We start from the raw sequence: 23,522 nt of genomic DNA, 5'->3' as shown, positions 1-23,522 counted from the left end.
TGTTTGAGAGAATTATTCTTAACAGGATGATGTCACACATCAATGAAAATTCAGATTGCAGATGAACTGTCTGGATTTCGCCATGAGTATTCCACTACTCATCAATTGATACAAGCTAACAAATCTGAAGGTTATTCCACTGGAGCTGCTCTTTTAGATATAGAAAAAGCATTCGACAGTGTTTCAGTACGACTTAAACTGCCTTGCAGAACGGTCGCATTTTACCAACAGCTCGAGGCTTGTCTTAGACTACCGAGAGATATTGAAAATTTCAAAAGGTAATCTTTTTTAAAGAGTACCTGTTGAATCGCAAAGTATTAAATTTGTTTTTAACGTTCAACGAGTGATTAATGTGTAAATTTGTGTTGACAATATTTGTGAAAAGTGAAGTGAATTTTGTCCTGAAATGCCAGGACGAACCAAAACGCTCGCTTTGATGCGGCTACGAGGAAACGTGAGGCTTCTCCTCCGAGTGATTCAGAAAGCAATAGGTATGAAATTCTTTCTACTATACTGCCCATAATCGCATAATTGTAACATTTGCAAAATTGGTTGTTCGAGAAAATGACACTTTTATATTTTGACCTTAAATGCATTGTTTCCGATATATTTTTGCAAAAAGACGCTTCAAATTAACTTAGTATCATGAAGAAAGCACTACTTTACACTATGTATACATTGAACATTACTTTTGAAGTCAAATTAGTTGAAATTTTTGCAATGATACTTTCATGCCGTCACTTTTAAGGTACTTTTTAAATATATCACAAGGGAAATCAAGTTTTTCTTGACCAGAACAACCTCCTTCTAAATTTCGTAATTTATTTTTTCGTAAAAATGTTATATCTCAAGATTGGCTCATATTGCCACGGAGTGGTAAGTGCTTCTTACGTAAAATTTTCTGAGAAACACGATGAAACCATCAAATTAAAAAAAAAATTAGCTGCATTGGCCGAAAAAATGTAAATTTAATTTTAAAATACAAAAATAATCTATCTGGCAACACTTCCGGGCAAAAAAAATATTTTTTCTGGATTGGTTTATTTTCCTCAAAATTCACCTATCACTATCTTTCGGGTGTCTTACGTCTATAAATTATAAAATAAAATAATTACGAAATTTACAACTTTTTTCGTAAAAATGTTATATGTAGATTGGCTCATATTCCCTCGGGATGATAAATGTTTCTTATGTGCAATTTTCCAAGGAACACGATGAAATTATCAAATTTGAAATAAAAATGGCTACATTTGCCGAAAAATGTAAATTTAGTTTCCAAATACAAAAATAATTTATCTGACAACATTTCCGATCAAAACTTATATTTTTTCTGGATTCTTTGGTTTATTTTCTTCAAAAATCATCTATCAATATTTTTCGGACATCTTACGTCTATGAATTGTAAGAAAAAGAAAAAAAACATAAATTAATCCACCTAGCGGTCAGACCCAGCCTTTCTCATTCAAACTTTTATTTGTTTAAATAGATTTACATGAACGCTTCAATCCAATAAATGTATATTCACTCTATACATATAAAAATGCAGTCCGGCCTGGCTGTCTGATCCATACAGGCTCGAAAACTACCGAACCGATCGACGTGAAAATTTGTATGTAGAGGTTTTTGGTGCCGATAAAGGTTCCTATGATAGTTTAAGACCCCTCCCTCCTCTGGAAGGAAGGAGTTCAATACAAATGAAACATAAATTTCTGCACAACTCAAGAACAAACCAAGCAAATGAAACCGAATTTGTAGATGTTTTAAGAGGTAACAAATATGTCCATAACGGTTGAACGCCCCTCCCTTTTCTGGAAGGAAGGAGTTCCATACAAATGAAACACAAATTTTTGCACATTTCGAGAACTAATCAACTAAATGGAACCAAATTTGGCAGGTAAATGTTTCTAGTGGTAAAAAATATGTCCATAATATTTTGACACCCCTCCTTCTTTTGGAAGAGAGGGGCGCCATACAAATGAAACACAAATTTTTGCACGTCTCGAGAACTAACCGAGTAAATGGCACCAAATTTAGCATGTGAATGTTTTTTGGGGAAAAAAATATGTCCATAATGGTTCGACACCACTTCCTTTTCTGGAAGAGAGGGGTTCCATACAGAAGAAACACAAATTTCTGCACATCTCGAGAGCTAGCCAACTAATTGGAACCATATTTGGCAGGTAAATATTTTTAGTGGTAACCTATTTGTTCCATAAGCGGCCTCGGGCAACATTTTGGATTGTAAGATGGCCTCTTCCGGTTTCTGGAAAACAGCCAATAATGGCAGATTTCCACCCAATATAATAGTATCTGGATCTAGAATGCTACACAGGAGCTAAAATCGATTGAAATTGTCTTCAAATGCCATTATGAAATCCAAAATGGCGACTCCAGGTTTCGGAAAAACAGTGGCAAACGACCAAATACCACCCAATATGGGTATTTCCGGAACCGTAATGATGCGCTGGAGCCACAAATCGACTTCAACAACATTTTGAATTGTAAGATGGCAACTTCTGGTTTCTGGAAAACGGCCTGAAATGGACGATTCCCATTAAATATGAGTATCTCCGGAACCAGAAAGATGGACAGAAGCTAAAAATTGATCACGACACAATCTTGAATTTTAAGATGGTGACTTGGTCGGCATGTAGCCAGACCGAACCAAGCGCCAAAAACATTATTTCGAGTAATCGGCGTTCAAAGTTTAACCATTCCGTATGTTTCCTGCAAGTAGCTCTGCACAATTTTTGTTATAATATCATAATGAACTGTTCAAATGATTTCGGTGTCAGATTGATGCCAGAAAATCTGCTGAAAATGACCGAATACCACCCAATATGAATATATTCAGAATTAAGGCGATGTACAGAGGCCAAAAGTCGACGATGTTGTCATTTCGATAAAACCAATAATTTTAAACGATTTGTTATTTGACTTTGCCAACTAGACCATTCATTCGATACTGATTTTATGAAAATTGGTCCAGCCATCCCTGAGAAACATGAGTGAGATTAAACAGTCTTCAGAACACGTTTCATATCCTATGGCCGATTCGTCGTACATTTGCAGATTTTAAACACATCGCAAGGAGTCAATGAATTTGGAACGTTCAAATAGTACGACACCACATTTAAATTATGTTGAGGCCACATATATCGATCAAAGCAGGTATAGTTTTAAAAAGTCTTTGAATTTCTTTTCTTCCCATAACTTTTGAGCCGCTAATCAAATTGTTATAATGTTTGTTATTTGTAAGTTTGAGAGATGACTTGTTCGTATGACAAAAGTTATGTTCAAATATGTCATGTAATCTTTGAGATGATAAACTTTCGTTGTTTTATTAACAATTTATTATATAACGGTTGCTTAAGTTCAATTGTATTCAGATGAAATGGGAACGTATAGGGCAGCCAAACTTTTAAACCACGTGTTCAATCCACATCCCTGTCACGAACGTCATCCCCATACATTTCGCTTGAAGCCGTTTTTCTCCGGCTCCTGGTTCGATTATACGTCAAAAGGCTGTCAGTGCTTGCGAAACAGCCGATTAAGCACCGTTCATGCGAGATCAACTGTTGCTGCAAGTGGTGTGAAGAAATGCAGAAAGCGAAAAACGATTGTTTTGTTTTGAACGTTTCATGGATTTTGTGCAGGACATAAATGGTCACGTTCAAACATGTTTCAACACGTTCCGGATAGCCCTACATTCAATATAGTTAGAAGCACGCAAAAAATCTGTACAGTAACACATGCGGCACAATGAACGGAGCTTATGACCATATGTCCAACAGTAGCGCCATCATCATCGGCGGCGGCTTCAGGAAACTGTTGCCATGACATAGGTCTGGTTCAATCATAATTCATCAGTTTACCCTTAACTAGCCCGCTCATCTGATGATAATATTCATCAAATCGGTTGTGTAGTTTCTGAGATAATGAAGTTTCGTGGTTTTCACATTTCGATACATTACAGACGAAGTTACAGTCCGATTACAGTAAAATTCAATAGGGTGTTATGAGGTAGCTGGACTTATTAATTCACACTAATTTTGTGGAAATCGGGTCAGCCATCTCTGAGAAAAGTGAGTGAGTTAGTTCAAGTAGTCTTCATAATATGTTCCTTTTCATAGCTGGATTTCACATTTTTAAACATAACAGGCAAAGTAATAGTCCGATTGCGAAACAAATCAATAGGGTCTTACGGGGCAACTAGACCTTCCATTTGATACTGATTTTATGAAAATCGGTTCAGCTATCTCTGAGAAACATGAATGAGATTAAACAGTCTCCAGAACACGTCTCTTTTCATAACTTTTGAACCACAAGTTCAATCTTTATGAAATTCAAATGTTAAGAGTATTTCAGGTAGCCCGTTCATTTGAAACCAATTTTATTGAAATCGAATGTATAGTTTCTGATATATTGATGTTTCATGATTTTTACGTTTTGATAAATAACCTCTAAACCAAAAATCCGATTACAATAAAATTGAATAGGGTCTTATGGGACATCAAGACCTTTCATTTGCAATTAATTTCATGAAAATCGGTCCAGCCATCTCTTAGAAAGGTGAGTGAGAATAAAAATCTGCACATACACACACACATACAGGAAATGCTCAGCTCGTCGAGTTGAGTCGAGTGATATATGCTATTCGGCCCTTTGGAGCACTTTTATACTTTCGGTTTTGGAAGTGATTGCTATACCGCAGACAGACGTCCAAGCTGAGTTCCAAACTTGTGTAAAGTTTTTTGTAGTAGCAATCCGTAACCAGATAGCGCTACCAGTACCGCCAGCCTCGTGCACCAGCGAAAAAAGAATGTATTGTAGCGATAAGGTCACCAAGCGGCGCTAGTGTACAAGTGATTTATAGCGCAATTTACTTTGAAAATTTACACGGAAATTTTGATCAATGTTGTTCTTGCTTGGACGTCTGTCTGTGGCTATACTTTTCTAGGAGAAAGGCAAAACGATTTTTGACAAAAATTGTGCGACTTTGCAATAAAGAGGGGGTCCTGGAAAGCGGGGGGTATTCCAATCGACACCAAAATTGGGATTTTCCAAAGAGACAGTAGATGAATAATTCCCCCAACTTTGAACAAAATCTGTGATGGTCGTGTCCAAGTGGCATGTACACTTCGTATGGAATGACCCGTAGGTATTCTAAACAACCTGTTGTCAATAATATTAATGTGGGTAATCAATAGACTTTCAATACTGTTCAGGCATCACCAGCCTTTCCTGTAGCTACTGTGTCTGTAGGTAATAATTCAAATTTAGAAAACAACAAATTGAAAACAAATAATCCTGTTCAGGCACCACCAGGCATTTCATATGCTAGTGGCCTTTCAGGTAATATTTGGAATTCAAACAGCAACAAGCCTTTCGTGTTTGGTGCTGAAAAGTCAGCCAGTATTGATTTAGGTAGTCCAACTCCCGAGAAGTTTGAATACATACAACAATCCATGCTGCAGCTAATGTTCGTTTTGTTGAACTGTAACTCGATGTATGAGGCTGTTCAAGTAGGTATGAAATTTACAACTAATATTGTTATGAAATTGAAATTCAGCAATGAATTTAAATAATGCTGTAAATTTTCTAAATTGGAATGCTCGCTCTTTAGATGCGAAAGAAGATGATTTTTTAAATTTTTTAACAGTCCATGGTGTGCATATTGCAGTTGTGACTGAAACGCTTTTAAAGCCAAATATTAAAATAAATTATATGGTTCATAGGTTTGATAGAAAACATCGTGTTATGTCCCATCTTGAAACGAAGGTCATTAAAAGTTTAGGAATTGAAATCGAAACAGATATTGGTATTTTATTTATAGCCGCAGTGTAATTACCTTTTCAATGCACTGGTGAGCAGAAAAATCATTTCAAGGGAGATTTACAAAAAAACGAGAAATAAATCTAAGTTTTTTTTATCATCGGTGATTTTAATGCAAAACATCGATCGTGGAATAATGCACAAAGCAATTCCAATGGAAAAATATTGTTTAACGATTGCTCGGCTGGATTTTATTCAGTTTTATTTCCAAATGCTCCTACAAGTTTTTTTTCTGTTAGGAATCCATCCACAATTGATTTGGTATAAACAAATCAAAGTCATTCATGCAGTGATTTGTTAACTCATGATGATTTTGATTCTGACCATCTTCCTATAACGTGAAACTATTCTAAATTCCACTAGATCTGTGTTTAATTATCACAAGGCCAATTGGGATTGATATCGTACCACGATCGAAGAAAGCTTCAAATGTGATATTGTTTTACAAAACAGTGCTGACATTGACGGAGCATTGGATGATTTGTGCAGTTTAGTACTCAATGCCCGAAACTTATCAGTTCCTAAGGCTAGAGTGAAATTTAATACACCAATCATTGACAATGAGCTTCAACTTCTTATACGTTTGAAGAACATACGGAGACGTCAAAATCAAAGAACTCGTGATCCTGCTTCGAAAGTTACTTTTAAAGATTTACAAACGAAAATCAAACATAGATTCACTTTCTTGCGAAATGAAAATTTCATAAGAGAAGTTGAACAACTAAAACCATATTCCAAACCTTTCTGGAAGCTTTCGAAGGTTCTTAAGCCCATTCCAGTCCTCAAAGATGGTGACCACATATTCCTTGCGAATGAACAAGAAGCTCAAAAACTTGCTCAGCAGTTCGAGTGTTCATAATTTCAACTTGGGTCGTAATGAGTGTCTCTACAAGTACTTCATATATGACTTGTTCAAATTCTGCCTCCTTGACAAAGTATAGCCTAATGAGCATTCAAAGAGCGAAACCAAGCATGGCTCAGGGTGGCCAGCAGATTTCCAATTTCAAATTCCCGTTTTTTTCCCGGTTTTCCCGGTTAGTAATTGATATTTTTCCCGGTTTTGAAAAGCATAAATATACAAGTTCAACCACGTTTATTCATTGACAAAATAAATTTGTGAAAGAATGGTTTTAATATCATTATTTCATTTCAAAACTTGAAAAGAGCTAACTACTTCGACCCTCATCTATTTGCTGTTGATTTTTCGGCTTTTCATGACTGAGGAATGCAACTCGGCCCATTGAGTAAATCCTGAACGAGGTCTAATACAAAGGGCACACTTGGGGCTTTTTGAAACGTGTAGCGTGCAGAAAATACCATTCTCTCAAAATTTTCATTATTTCACCCAGTCTCAAGATATAATTTAAATTCAATGTGAGCTTCATGCTTCAGAATGTTTTCACAAGAGTTTTAATTTTATTTCAAAAGGTTCAATTTTCTGTCATTTGAGACTTACATAAATTAATTACTGGTTTAATTAAACTGTTCAAGCCAAAGCGATATTTATAACTTTCTGCACTCTCTGGTTGAGTTTTTCGACGTTTTTCAGAACTGGTTTTTGTTTTTTTCAAAACTTTAATACATACATTTTCACAAATTTGGAATTTAAATTCAAAATTGTTTGGCTGCTACTGAGCTTCGGAAACGACAAATCTTTGCAATAAATTTTCATTATTTCAAGCCTTTAGAAATCTCATCAATTGTTTCAAGCTTTATTACGGATTTTGGCCTTATTCAAAGTGCTTATTTAAAAATAAAATATAAAAATTCATTTTCCACTAATTCTAAATTGAATTTTAAATATAATTGTGGATTTTATTGAATTCAATTTGGAATCTATTCTAGGGTTTGTTTTTCTAATTTCTGGTCAGACTGAAATTCAGCAACTTTTCAACTAAATACCCCTTTTTGACATAATTATCTCATTTAAAATTTAATTTTAAATTCAATTGACTTAAAAAAATTTTACTTCAAAATATTTTTTTCTTGTTTCCTAATAACTTTTTCATAGTCATTTTTAGTGAATGAGAGGAAACATTCTAGTTATTTTTCAGAGTTTTCAAAATAATTTGAGCACATTTTTTGACCCTGAACCGAGATAATTTTTCGCCTTGCCTGAACCTGCAATAATAGCCGTTTTTTGGAACTTTTAAATTTGTTTGAGAACCAACTTTTTCCTTTTTTTAACTTCATTATTACCCATTTTCTGGTGTTCACCGACTTTGCTAGATTCAGTTTTAAAATTGATTTATATTTGTGTTGTTTGTTTCATTCGGGCTTCAATACAATTTTATTGCTGCTTAGAAACAATATTTGCCTTTTCGAGCTAAATAAGAAGCTTGTTTTGTGTTTTCTGAATCCGCCTTCTAAATTACAGAATTTTCAACAAAAATCTTTATCAAAAATTGAATTTTTTTAGTGGAAAAAAATCAGTTTACCCTTATTACTAATCAACTATATGCATAATTAACACTAAATGTATTGCATTTTAAACATCAATCTATTCTCTAACGATGCTGAATAGCTTCGTCGTGCAAACTTGTGCTTATTTTCCGTCGATCTATTCCCGCCACTATTGTGTCTATCGCCAACACCCGGGAATGCGACTTCAACTAGGGTCCTTAATAACGACCCGTTGGTTAATGGACCGGCGCTAACGGCTTCACTTTCCCATGCGATATAAGAACCCAGAGATTTTTTTCCTCAGAAAATCTCCGGAGGATTGAATCTAGATCAGTTTTGGTTGATTGTGAGTGGATCACGTCTTCACACAACCATCGACACTTATAGTGTTGGGATTCGAACCCAGATCCAGCGTGGTTGGTGGAGGAGTTAATTGTTTTAGGCTTTAGATATTTTTTATCATAGTTTAGTTTTTGCCTATTTCAAGTTAACATATAAAGCCTGATTGGAATCATTCTTGACTTCTCTGGCCTTCAAAATATTTTTTAGTAATTTGAAGTTTCAACATTTCCTGGGCTTTGTAAGTTTTTGTTGGCGATTTGTAACCTAAATTTCGAATCTTGTTTCATCAAATAAGTTATTATCCTTATTATTATCATTATTATCAATTTTAATAGAAAATATGAATAATTTGGTACATAACTTTGAAACATACTCAGACATAAATAACATCAGACGCTGATCCTGTAAAGTGGTGATTGTTTTGATGTTTGATCGGCACTTACTATTGAAGTCCTAATCAGTGTGATGGAGAAGAAAGACAACTTAGAAAAAAAAAATGGCAGCCAACTGCTAGTGTACAGAACAATTGCGGGGCTAGCGCTAGGATCCTATTAACTATAACGGTCTCCTTTTTTAGCCGAGAATCAAACATATGACGACTGGCTTGTTACTCCAGCATCTTACCCTGAGACCAACTAAATAGTTCCTTGTGTCTTCCAGTGTTTGTGAGATGGCAGAAAATGTATAGCGCGTTGAACTGATACAACAGATCCCACGCATGTAGTAAATGAAAAATAATGTTCAAAATAAACATGATAAATTTCCCGGGTTAGTATTGAAATTCCCGGGTTTTTCCCGGTTTTTCAGGTTCATTTTCGAATTCCCGGTTTTTTTTCCCGGTTCGCTGGCCACCCTGATGGCTGATACCCGCTGCAACTGCTGCTATCCATTGCCAGTGACAACTTGCCACAAGTTGCCGCTGCTGCTATTCATTTCCACAGCTGCTGCTGCTATCTGCTGTCACTGCTACTGCTAGGTGAGGACTGCTGTTTTCGCTGTCTAGAATTAATATGAGCAGTTTCGGCTGGAAAAGGCTCTTATATAGGCCAAATAGTACATTCCGAATTACTAGGCCTATAATTCTGTCGACCGTGCTTTGGAAAGCAATCGTATAACGACCAATTGAGCCGTTGCGGAACAGAGTGGTTAAAGACCATTTTTTTCAAAAATGAGTTTTTTATATAATCCGCATCTACTCAAGAAACTGAAGTTAGGAGACTAGAAAAATTTCGAAAAATCGAACTATAAAGCTGATTTATACCATGTTAAAATTCCGTCCGAAACAGAATGGCCATTCTGTTTCGGAACAGAGTGGTCTATGTACATAAATCGAGGGAATACCATCATGTAACATGTGACATGTAACATATTACATGTGATATGTAACTTGTCACTTGTCTTGTAACATGTTACACGTGGTTTGTAACATGTTACACGTAATGTAACACGAAAAATGTAACATGTCAAATATCATGTAATATGTAACATTTTGTGTTACATGTAATCTTACACGTCACATGTTACATGTGATATGCCATGTACACCATATAACATGTGACACTATGTGATTAAAATTAAAAGTGAAGTAAAATAAAAGTGTAAAGCGACATCCGTAAATTACGTAACGCTAAAACCCGATTTTTGGACCCCCACTCCCCATATGTAACGAAACGTAACGCCAACACCTACCCCCCATAAAAATTACATAACGCTGCAGAAGCTCTCCAGACATTACGTAACGCTAAACACACCTCCCCCTCCCCTGTGTAACAAATCGTAATGCTCAAGGCCCCCCCTCCTCCTATGAGCGTTACGTAATTTATGGATGCCGCCTATTGTAAAAGTTAAATGTTGCAATCAGACCGATGATTGGTTACAATGTTCCGCAATTATTCCAATTAACTTATTAAATTATCGGCTACTAAATTTATCCTCTGTGACTAATTGTTCATTTTGTTTCAGATTCTAGTCATTTGCCTTTGAAACCGCTGATGGAATATTGGCCAACATCTCAATCTGTACCAATAGAAAAAGAGATTGGATATTTCTTCGAAGCGCTTGAAAATGTCGGTTTTAAAATTTTAGTTTGGACTAAAGCTCCTTATTTGTGTGAAGGTGATTTGAAGCAATCATATTATTGGTTGGATGACATAGTTGTCATATGTTCAAAGTGAAATTATGTTGATAATCTCTAATTATAGCGTTTTAAAGAAATAATAAAAAATTTAGTACCGACTGTTTTGATGACCATCCATCGAATATTATACGTGATATGCTCAGGATCCTAAATCGAGATTCGTGTAAGGCCGTTACAAATTTTATTTTCATTTTTTGTCACCCCCCCCCCCCCCTTCAAAAAGAAGGGGAAGAAAAAAAGCTCAAACCGTTTTGTTCATTTCGTTGGTTTTCTGACAGCAAAAAATGCTTAATAAACCATGAACCATTAAAATATAATTCAAATTGGCGACGATTACGGGATTTTTTTTAGTATAAAGTTGGATTTAGTATAAGATTAGACGTTGATTTACACGATTCTTATAGAACAAACAACTGTGTGTACTATTCCTGTGTGGTGTGAGCACATCTGTTCAACTGAAGAACCAAAAACGAGACAAAATCTCTTTATTTAAGGTATCGACATCTAGCGGTAGAGAGAATGCATTTTACACTCGAAATTTCATTACGCTTATATTCCATTCATTCAACAAAAGGACTGTATGAGCCCTCGCCGCTTTTTCATCGAGAGAATCCTTTGTTCTCCCCAGTACTGGTATAGCGAGAGTGCCTTTTCATGATAAACGTACAGTACCACCCGCATACGTGCAACGGTTTTTATGTAGATATATTTTTAATGAATTTCCTTGTTGCCCAAGTTGAAAACTGAATATCTTGATTAACGACAATCATTTTTTTACATTGTACCTAATGTCGTAAGCAGTGCTGGTACAGCGCGTCTGATATGCATTTCTAGCAATGTTAGGTATATAAAATGTTTGAATGGTTGAAAGATTTTTAGTTTATTGACGTTGATTGTAAATTGTTTCTGAATTTCCACTTTAAAGATTTCTTGAATGCGATCCTGTCTTAACTTGATTTTGATAGATTCAACTATTCAAGATCACCTTTTTGCCAGGTCATTAAAGCAAAAAAAATAGTTTTTTGGTGCATGTTCAAACTATTGGAGCGAACTGTTATAACGATGCACTGTAAACTTAATGTAGGATGAAACAGCAAAAAATGAATGCAAAACTTGAGCACCGACTTGCTGCAGAGTTTTGTTCGAAGTTGCATATCTGTTCTGTGGTGTGAGGTTAGCCATCGGTGAAGCAGATTTGTGCTAGAGATAGGCCCATGTCGCCTGAGATTGGCCCAAGTAGCTAGCGCTAGGCCCTAGTTGCCAGGATATAAGCTCTTCCTATAGAGATAGGTCCAAGCGGCCAGTGATAGGCCCAAGCTGCCGGTGATTGTTCGGAAGATCACAGATTTGTTATAAACAAATAGTTGTTTATTAGTTCGTGAAATGGATCTTAGCAAAGCATTTGGTGGACTGCCACCATTTGTTTTGAATGATGTGCCAGTGACGGAACGTCGCAGCAAATGGCAAATATGGAAACGAGGATTCGAAATGTTTCTCAGAGCAGGAAAAATCAACTCTGCGTCCGAGAAGAAGAACCTGTTGCTGGCGCATGGAGGGTTCGAGCTTCAAGACGTGTTTTTTTGAAATTTATTTTATGTTGTTAAAAATGTTAAAAAATGTTGTTGAAAGAGGACCACAACCGTTACTAGGCAAGGAAACGGCAAAACGTTTGGGAGTTCTACGAGCTGGTCTCCCTAGTAAACATGAGACAATTCAGCAAATTTCCACATCGCAGCGGCTCCCAAGCATCCGTGGGGTGACGATTCATATACCGATTGATAAGTGTAATACCAGTGGCTCAAAGGTTACGGCGATTACCGTTTTCTTCTCTGTTACGGGTAGAAGATAAATTAACCGAGTTACTGGGCAAAGATATTATAGAAAAAGTGATGGAGCCTAGTCGATGGGTTTCTCCGTTGGTTGTGGTGCAAAAAGACAACGGGGATATCTGTCTTAGTATTGATCTGCGGCAGCTTAATAAGGCGGTCATACGCGAAACTCACCCATTACCTACGATAGAAGACGTCCGTTGGAGGCTAAATGGAGCAGCCTACTTCTCACGATTGGACATCAAAGACGCATTCCATCAACTTGAGTTGGACAATGAGAGCAAACCATTGACGACATTTATTACTCATAGAGGTTTGTATCGATTTAAACGCTTAGTTTCCGGAATTTCTTGCGCTCCGGAAATTTTCCAAAAAGTTTTAGAACAAATCCTTTCGAAATGCGAATTTTGTATCAATTTTATCGACGATATCATTATACTCGGGAAAAATGAACAAGAACATGATAAAGCTCTTAAGCTGTTTTACAAACACTGAATGATTATGGCATCCTTCTTAATAAAGCCAAATGTGAATTTAAACTCAAGGAAATTGACTTCCTTGGTCATCGTTTTGATGCTAATGGAATGTCTCCAGCTCAAAATAAAATAGTTGCTATCCGTACGTTTCGTCCACCGTCTACAAGAGAAGAAGTGCGCAGTTTCTTAGGACTTGTCAACTATGTTGGATCGTTCATCCCTGATTTAGCAACAATATCAATAGCAACAAACAATCGTGAAGTGACGAAGGAAAAGTCCGAATTCAAATGGTGAACAGATGAGCAGAGTGCTTTCAATCAAATTATTGAGAATATTGGAAATGTTAGCACGTTATCCCACTTTGACCCTAAGCTTAAAACACGTCTGGTAGCAGATGCTTCACCGGTGGGATTAGGTGCAGTATTATTGCAGTTTCTAGAAGGTTCACCGAAAGTAGTAGCTTATGCAAGTAAGAGTCTTACTGATACAGAACGGCGTTATGAACAAACAGAGAAAGAGGCTTTGGCTCTGGTATGGGCAGTTGTACGCTTCCGGATTTATCTGTTGGGTATTCGATTTAAGCTGGAAACAGATCATAAACTCCTTGAAACTATCTTCTCACCAAATTCATCACCTTGCATTAGGATTGAGCGGTGGGTCTTACGGTTGCAGGCTTTTAGTTACGATGTGGTCTACCGGAAAGGAAAATCAAACATTGCTGATCCTCTGTCAAGATTATCGCAAGGATCGGAAACTGGCGAATTCGATCCCGATTCAGAGGTTAGATCATTTGTTGGTTGTAATTGATTACTTCAGCCGGTACAAGAAAGTTGAAATTTTAAAAACAATTTCGGCATCGGAGACTGTTGAACGTTTGGAGAAGATGTTTACTCGTCTTGGCTACCCTAGGACTATTACCTTAGATAATGGCCGACAATTTGTGAGCAGTGTGTTCGATGATTATTGCAAGAAGCGGAGGATAACTTTGAATAAAACAACTCCATATTGGCCACAAGAAAATGGTTTAGTAGAGCGTCGGTCTTTAGTAAACGCCTCAGAAATTACGAGATTTACTCACCTATTTGTCCATGTACTACTCAGCTCCGCATAGTACGACTGGTAAAACGCCTAGCGAGCTAATGTATGGGAGAACTGTTCGAACGAAAATACCATCACTAGCAGATTTGAGTACAGCCATTCCATGTAGCCGATCGTAGAGATCGAGACCAACAAGCGAAAGAAAAAGAAAAGATAGCTGAAGATATTCGGCGGCGTGCTAAACCGTCAGATTTAAAAGCTGGTGACAAAGTGCACATGAAACGAACTGCCCCAGGCATTAAATTAAGCTCAACTTTTAATAGTGTCGTGCTGACTGTTATAACATAACATGGACCAAGAACTACAATCAGAGCCGGATTTATGGGGGGGGCCCAGGGGGGCCGAGCCCCCACATTTTTGGGGCCCCCACAAATTGAGAAAAAGATTTTTTCTCTTTAAAAAATGAGATTCAATCAAAAGTTCGATTTACAGTAAGAAAATTTGATCAGACCATTTCAATCTGACACTTTCTTTCAGTGTTATTTTTTCGCTAGCGTCAATATCACAACTACATCCATAAGAGTTCATCTTGGATCAGGGTTGCCACATTTATTTCTGTATTTTTGCTCGAAAATGTCTGTATTATCTGTTTCACGGGCTAAAAAATCTATATAAAAAATCTGTATCCAGCAAACTAAAAATGTTGCATGAAAATCTTCTTCCTTAAAGAATATATTGAAACAAATCACCATTTTTTGCTTTGGCCTAATTTTTTATTGGTTCCAAACTTATAATTAGGCGAGTTAATCAAATGTAGTAACTGAACACGATATTGCTTATTTATCTTTACGTGATGTTCATGCATGTTTTTGTTAATTTAATTTTAGTAGCTCCTGCTTGGTTAGCAACGTAGCTTTTAGCTTTTAAAATTGAGCTCATAAGCTTAGGGGCCATGAGATTTCTGGCTTTAGACTTGCTGCAATTATATATTGAAAATATGCGTTCTACAAAAGCCGAAGAATGTGGAATTATTGGAAAAATTCGCACAAATGATCTCAGTAACGGAAACATGAATTTACCATTGGCATTGTGGCGTCCAACTACTCAGACCAAGTTAAGTCATCTGTTTCATCGAATCTTCCGGTCAAAAAGTTTGTTCTTAGCGAGTAAAACTCGTTATTCATGTCTTGTCGATCAGTTACTGTTACGTATTTTGGAAATCAAATCATTTAAATTTTCCAATTTCACGAATGTTTAGAATTGAATAAAGCTACCGTTTTTACAACAGGATCGATAAAATCGAACAGCTTTGCAATTCGTTTCACAAATTTTAAATAGAAATCCCGTCAAATATTTCAAAACGTTATTTTCCGCCTTCGTCCAAGCCTCATCCCTCTTCTTCTGCAACGATACTAACATAAACAGCATCAGGTTTTTTCACAAAAGTTTGAAAGTCGTTGAATTGAATTTAACCTTCCAAAAAATTGATTTCATTTCGAATAGCAAAAGATCCTGTAAAATCTGTATTTTTGACAATATTCTGTAATTCTGTAATACAGATTCTGTACTGCTTTTTTAGTTCAAAAATCTGTAAAATACAGAAAAATCTGTATATGTGGCATCCCTGCCTTGGATTCTCTTGGAATGACACACATTAACACACCATTTGAATCGAACCAGCACGCATGGGAGATAAAGCAGAGAAAGAAAATAACCCACAAGTTTTTTTAATGCATTGCTTTTGCTAACTTGTCCGAATCAGGAACACCAGATGTGCTTTGCAAAATGCAGATTTTCTGAGTTCGTGTGCAGATTTTATTGACCTGCAGATGTGTGTAGTTTTTTCCTAGTTTCTGTAGATTATTGTCAGAGTCGTCTTATATTTTTTCGGCCAATGCAGCTAATTTCATTTTAAATTTGATGGTTTCATCGTATTTCTCGGAAAACTTTACGTAAGAAGCACTTATCACCCCGTGGTAATATGAGCAAATCTTATGATATAACATTTTTACGAAAAATTAATTACGAAATTCATAACTTTTTTTCGTAAAAATGCTATATCTCGAGATTGGCTCATATTACCTCGGAATGATTGTTGTTTCTTATGTGAATTTTTCCAAGGAACACGATGAAATTATCAAGTTTAAAATAAAAATTGCTGCATTTGCCGAAAAATGTAAATTTATTTTTGAAATACAAAAATAATCCATCTGACAACACTTCCGGTCAAAAATAATATTTTTTTCTGGATTTCTAAGTTTATTTTCTTCAAAAATCATCTATCAGTATTTTTCGGACATCTTACGTCTATGAATTGTAAGAAAAAGAAAAAAAGAGATTTTGAACAAAAATGAGTTACTTTGCAATAAACAGGGGGGTCCCACAGAGCGGGGGGTATTCCAATTGACACCAAATATGGAATTTTCCCAAAGTGACGGTAGATGAATAATTTTCCCAACTTTGAGCAAAATCTGTGATGGTCGTGTCCAAGTTTGTGCTTTTTCGTGGTCACTTCGTATGGAATGACCCATTTGTAGTTGCAGTTGTAGTTGTAGTTGTAGTTGTACTTGTAGTTGTAGTTGTAGTTGTACTTGTAGTTGTAGTTGTATTTGTATTTGTATCTATATTTGTATTTGTATTTAAGTTTGTATTTGTATTTAAGTTTGTATTTGTATTTGTATTTGTATTTGTGTTTGTACTTGTCGGTATTTCAAATAACATCAATAGTGGCTAAACAGATAAATAAAAATTTACAAAATCCTCGAACGTGTAATCTCTCGGGGCGAAAAGATCCATCACCATCATAAAAGTACGGATCATCGAGGGTTATGGTGTGGTGTTTAACTTCAAGCTCAATGAACCAGTGAATCCATTGGCAACTTTCGATATAAAACCAACTTATCGATTGGACTTGGTATTATTAAAGTGTAGTGATTATTGAATGATGGAGTTGGATTCGATACAGCTCTCAAATGGTTTATTTTGTTAACCCTTCGAAATGAAGTCCCGTGAATGCGACAATCATCCAAAATCGATTTTTTGCGATGAAAAATCGTGACGGAGCATTTCGGTACACTAATGAATAACACAGTGCAATAATTTTTCTGCCTTGGCTTCTATGTATGATTTTTTGAAGTTTGATGCAAAACCAATTTTCCCGGAGTTTGAACATATATCAACTTAAGAGGCAACAATGGCGCCATTTTGAATTTTCGAGAAATCGGAAATTTTCGATGTTTTTTTTGACGCCATTTTGTTCTAAGACCAAATACCAAAATTCTCAGAGTTTGTCCACCTATGAGCATCTGCTTACCCAACTTTTAAAAAAAATCGGACAAAAACTGAGCTCAAAACGATGATTCTACGAAACCGGTTTTGGCGTGGTTCAAGTATATTTCAAAAAGCAGAATAATATCGAGTATGTTTTAACGTTAATGATAATGCGCTGATATCTGAAAGTAGTAGTCAAATTTTATCTTATATTGAGTAAAAAGTCGAAAGAAATCAATTGGTAGGTGTCTGATCTACCTAAAATGCCAGCAACATGCCGATTTCGCCCCAATTCCCCTACAATATTGAAATATTTTTATGTCGACGTTAGATGAGCTTATTTGAAATCTGTTTAATGTAATATCGAGAGTGTAAGAGATACTCGAAGATACAATAACAATTTGTCTTCACATGATCCTTCCCTTTTTGCGGGGAGGGTGTCGCGTTCAACTTTATCGTAGATGCGATGATTCTGCCTCATAGCTGAAACGAGAATTATATGTTTTGACCGGTCCTGGCCAAAAATGCAACCCCCTTCCCGCAAATGGGGGAGGATCATGTGAAGACATTATTATTATATCTTTGAGTATCACTTACACTCTTGATTTTACATTAAACAGATTTCAAATAGGTTCATCTAAAGGCGAGATAAAACTTTTTTAATATTGTAGGGAAATTGGGGCAAAATTGATATGTTGCAGACATTTTACGTGGATCAGACACCAACCAATTGATGTCTGAGACTTTTTACTCAATATAAGACATAATTTGACTACCACTTTTTGATATCAGCGCATTACACATAATGCTCAGACGTACTCGATATTATTTTGCTTTGTGAAATGTACTAAAACCTTGCCAAAACCGTTTTCGTAGGATCACCGTTTTGAGCTCAGGTTTTGTCCGATTTAAAATCTGTTTTTTTTAAAGATGGGTAATAAGATGCTTATATGTGGACAAACCCTTAGTATTTTTATATTTGGTCTTAAAACAAAATGGCGTAGAAAAAAATAGAAAATTTTCGATTTTACATTTGCGCAGTCTTTCTCAAATTGTTTGCAAATGTTTGCCTGTGGATCGCAATTTTTTCAAATTAGGTTTTTTTTCAGGTGTCAAAAAAAATCGAAGATGAAACTAATTAAAAATACGACTAAGGAGAATGAAAGGCAGTCTTAGCATTATTAAGTTTCGAGTACGAGTATACTGAAGGAGTTGAATGTTGATTATTTAATTAATAAGTTTTCTGCAAAACAACACGTAAGAAAAAAATTTAACAAATTTTTGATAACTTTTCAATAGCAAATAAATGTTTTTAACTCGTACGATAAAAAAAAGGTTTTGTTTTATTTCGGGGCCCCCACTATAACTGGGCCCCGGGCCCCCACAATCGTAAATCCGGCCCTGACTACAATCCAGAATGACGAAACTGGAAAAGTGTACGAGAGAAACTCTTCTCACCTCAAGTTGATTCCGACTAAAATTGACAATCAAAGTAGAAAGTCCTTGAGTCCTCTTTATTATCTTAGAATTCTCACTTATATGTTATTTCAGATGCTTTTCCAATCTCGGATGAAGAAGACGAATTTAGGAGATTTCAGGAGGAGTCGCTAGATGACCCTGTGACGACGACCGAAACGACAACAGAAAGCAGTGAGACATCCATTACACAGCCCAGAGAGCCACGGATGATCAAGGCTCCAAACCGATTTGCTGATTATGCTCTTGACCATAGGCGTAGCCAAAGGGGGGCAGGGGGGCCGTTGCCCCCCCCCCCCTAGTTGTTAACATTGGTGCAGAATTTTGTCTTCAGTAACTCCAATAGCACAAAACGACATTTTAGTCCATAGAAACATCTCGTAAAGTATCAACCAGATCAAAAATAATTTATTGTAATGCTTGCCCTATGTACCGGGCTAATCCGTCTGCATCAACTAGCTTGGAGTATTGGAACTCAGCTGTGACAATTCCTTACCTTGATTCTCTTGTAACCTCACTAGAAACACGGTTCTGTGGAGATAGTGCACCTAGCTACGCGTTGTCCTTGCTGCATCCCACTAACGTAATACGCATGTCGTTGGAAGAGTTCAAGCGCAAAACCGAAGCTTTCGTATTTTTTACGAAGTTGACAATTTTGTTGGAGAGGGGAAGTCTGGTATCAACATTGTAACAGCATGAGAGCAGACCGTAAAAACTTAGAAGAGCTGGATCCTATAGACCTGCTTGCTGAAGCCCGTTCTTTCTTCCTGCGACGAAGAAAGCAAATGAAATTGCACTTGCTCTACCCTGTACAACATGCAAGCACAGAGGACAGACGTTCATCTTCTTTTTAAAAGATGTGTAAAAACTTGCAACCGTCATTTACCACTAAGTGGTAATGCTCCCGCTATGTGGCGCTTTTGTCACTTACAAACCAAGCACTGATATAGATAAAATATCGATACAGCAATATTTAAGCAGTGTAACTGGGGCACCACAAGACAGATGTCGTTAGTGTATTAACGTATTCTGATTCAAATTTTTACACACGATTTTCAAATTTCTTTATATGAACATGAATGTCTGTTCTCTGTGATGCAAGATTGAACGCTCGTTCAGCACATTACGTCGGGTGAAAACTTGGCTGAGGTCAACAATGGTTGAACAGCGGTTGAGTGCTTGCTTAGTGTTCATCGGCAGATGGTTAACAACAATCGTGAAAAATTTACTGAATTAGCGCTAGAGCGGAGGAAGTTATTGAACGTCTTCATGTTCAGCTGGTGGATCTCTAGAGGCAGGAACCTTAAAGGATATCTGCATCGTTTGATTCGTTTTCTTTGAACAGGAACAGTATCCTTCTTTGTGGCCAATGCGGTTGCAGTCCTTGCAAAGGTGGTTGTTGAAAAATCAGTCCTTCACAAAATGCATTTGACCGCATTGCCAACATGGTGTCTTCGGCTTCTTACCTCATTGCTTCGAAGAATTTCGCTGATACGGTGTACTCTTCTTGTCCCTGATGGCGGGAACTGTAGATTTCGAGCCGCTGCTTTGTTGCTCGATGATCGTGGTGTCTTCCTTTAAGTTGACAAGGCGTTGACACTCATCAATTAACGATTGGAGAGTAATTGGTTATTCAGGCTTTCCATTCTCTAGCATGGAAAGTAGTCTTGCCCGGAATCCGCATATTTAGTGGCTTTCAATCCGCTGACGAAAATCAGGCACTTGAAATGGTCCGGTGTTAGGTTCTGGAACTGAAATCTTCACAGGCTCGATTGACGTTGCCACCGTAGCTGATAATATCTTAAGACTCGCATTTCACTAACTGCAGACACATGAACCGCTTCCGGAACGTTGACGTTTGATGCCCGAAGATTTAATTGAGAATCTTGACTGTATCTTCAAACTTCACGTCCTTGGGAAGCTTCGGCAGGATGTAGTTGAGGTGGCGGAGAAGTAGACGTACCTTCGCCGCATCATTCAGCTGCCCTGCATCGTTCTCGAAGAGGTCCCGGTAGCGGTTAAACGAGCGTCCGAGCGTAACTCCGTTTTCATCGTCGAAGACAAATTCAGTGATGTTCGATTAGAGGGACTCCAAAACCTGCTCCGGGGCATGATACTAAGGCTGCTGTTGCTGGGCCGCCATCTGCTGTACAAGTTGGGCCATCTTGAGAATCATATATTGAATCCCGGTAGCGGCTGCTGAGTAACTCTATCTTCTGTCAAGTTCATGGATTCTTGAGATCCTCATAGCCAAAATGATATGTTCAAAGGTTTAGATGAACTTAAGAGTTTTTACTAAAAAACATCTATTTATTTTCGAGGTTGGAAAAAGAATAATCAAATTTTCCACTCTGATGTCAAGGACAACTTTTCGCTGGTTTCCTTGATGTAACAATCACTAAACACTAGTATTTATTTCTATTTTTCAAAATACCATTTTTATACTTCTAAAATTTTGAAAAGCTTGCCCCCCGCCTATTCGAAATTCTGGCTACGCCCATGTTCTTGACCATTGATTATTTTATTTTATAATGAAAGGGTGATGTGATGATACATCTGATAACTATATCTGTGACATATGAACCTGCGACTACATGGCTAGAGCGACAAACCATGAACCAATAAAATATAATTCATCTGTATACAAACGGTGTCACACGTGTTGTGTATTATTTGAAGAATACCACATACTTCATAAACTTACGTTAGTTCAAAATTACTTGCCAGTTACTATTTGGCAGTAAATTACATGATTAGATTAACTATTTGGCGTTGATGTTTTATTTGCACTAAACCCTTCAGTTGATTTACCGGTACAATAGCTACAACTGTTTGAAAGTACAAATGAACAAGTCCACAGAAACCTTTTCTTCTGGATATTCTAAGTGCCCGTAAGTGTTCACAAATACCTTCTGGGTTGGAAATAAGTATAATTAAGTTTGAGGAAGTATCACAAATACTATGACAAGTACAGCAAATGTCACCGTCCGAAGCAGATATTAAATTTTCATTTCGTGTTGAATTTTCGCTAATCAAAAAAATAAAATGGAAAATAACAATCAAGGTAAGTAAAATTATTTCATTTTTAGAGAAGCTGGAGCAGGCATTAGACGAAGCAAATATATGCTATTTTTGGTAGGAATTTTATTTGCACAACACAAAAACCGTACCAAAAACAGCAAATATTTGCTGTTTTTTTTTCGAAATTGTAGAAGCAAAATGGAAACTATTTTCAAAAACCAAAATGAATTATCAATTCATCTAAGTCGCTTTCCACGCGGAAGATATAACGTATAAAAATTCCGCGTGAAAGAAAAAACGGTTGGAGAATAGATCCATCTTTTATATACAGTAAAACCTGTTTTTGTGCGAGGGATAGGGACCGCACAAAATAAATCGCATTAAAAATCATTTGAAACTTCAGGTGCAGATATAAAACAATGTTGACGTTAATTTGACAGAAAATGTATGGGCTAACTGTCAAATACCGCAAACGCAACCGCAACGTATCAATTGTGTTTAGGCCTTAAATCCTAAACAACGTCATGGTTGAAAAACAACGTGAATTGAGCAACACGGTTCGTGTTTCGAGTGTGAGATCTCGCCTAATTAAGTTTAGATTATTATTGTCTTCATAAACACTATAATGGTGTACTTGTAGCATAAACATTCTTCTCCCGGTATCTCCCCACCTTTATTTGCCTCATTGAATGAAATTCACTACTAATCTCAGAGGAAAAAGGGTAAAACGCAAAAAAAGTGTGTTCGGCAGGATGGGGTAAAATGTGCATTTTTCGGTTTTTTATTTTTTCAATAGTTACAACCCCCAAAGAAAAAAAATTTAAATGAGGATCGGTTTTAAAAATTAAAAGACATCGTTTGAGCGAATGAAAATTTTTGACGGGAAACCTCTATTGCAGAATTTTTGGAAACGGTGGCGTATAGAATACCTCTCACAACAGCAGGGACGAACCAAAAACTGGAAACCGGCTGTAGAACTTTAAACTGGTAAGCTGGTGGTGATTGTTGACTCGTATCTTCCGCCCTTAAATTGAAAAATGGGCCGAATTCACCAATTACATCCTGGAGCAAACGGGATTTCTCGCGTGGCAACTGTAAAAACATCAACAAGCTCTTGACAAGACCGGTTGTCAAGCTGTGTTTGCTACCCGCCCAGGAAGACTGACACGAAGTACGACACCGACCTCACAGTTGACTGCCAGTGGTAGCCATCCAGTACGTCGAGGGGGATATTGTTTTTGATTTCCAGAAGTTGCATGCCACTTCAGGGTGGGCGAGGATGTCTACGATCACGCCAGAAGCAACGTACGCAGCTGCAGCCGATTGTCATGCGGCTTAGTAACCTGTCGGAGTCAATTGATCGGTACTCGCCTAATTTTGATATCGATAAGGATAGCAGCAGCAGCTCGGCAGATCCAGATCATCGGAGATCAGATCAGTTGCGAAGATCGTGATCGCTTCGCGTTAATCTTAAGAATAAATTAAAGTGTAGAATAAATTGTGTGTTTAAGTTAAATAAACTGTATTAGTTTTGTATCAAATGTGTGTCACGCGCGTGTACCGAGGCCGGCGAGTCTCTATATTTCCGCGCCAATCGTAAGCCACTGAGGAAAAAGTGGCCGGGCACACTGCAAGGCTCCCTTCAGAACAGGTTGCGGAACGGTGCTTACTTGTGGGGTTCGCTTGCTATCGAAC

The 23,522-nt window shown here is 37.0% G+C and overlaps 1 protein-coding gene across 1 annotated transcript in view; it reads left to right on the top strand.

The window, feature by feature from the left end:
* The window catches only part of LOC129733021 (protein-L-histidine N-pros-methyltransferase), a 95,400-nt gene extending 84,607 nt beyond the window's left edge, over positions 1 to 10,793 (top strand). Inside the window, exon 5 of the mRNA XM_055694563.1 lies at positions 10,543 to 10,793. Within this exon, the coding sequence (XP_055550538.1) occupies positions 10,543 to 10,754 (212 nt within the window). The 3' untranslated portion in view covers positions 10,755 to 10,793. The remainder of the gene's footprint in view (positions 1 to 10,542) is intronic.
* Positions 10,794 to 23,522: the final 12,729 nt, after the last annotated feature.

This window comes from Wyeomyia smithii, chromosome 3, assembly GCF_029784165.1.
Source record: "Wyeomyia smithii strain HCP4-BCI-WySm-NY-G18 chromosome 3, ASM2978416v1, whole genome shotgun sequence".
Lineage (NCBI taxonomy): Eukaryota > Metazoa > Arthropoda > Insecta > Diptera > Culicidae > Wyeomyia > Wyeomyia smithii.
The sequence above is the reverse complement of the archived record's forward strand: the minus strand, read 5'-3'. Positions and strand labels throughout refer to the sequence as shown.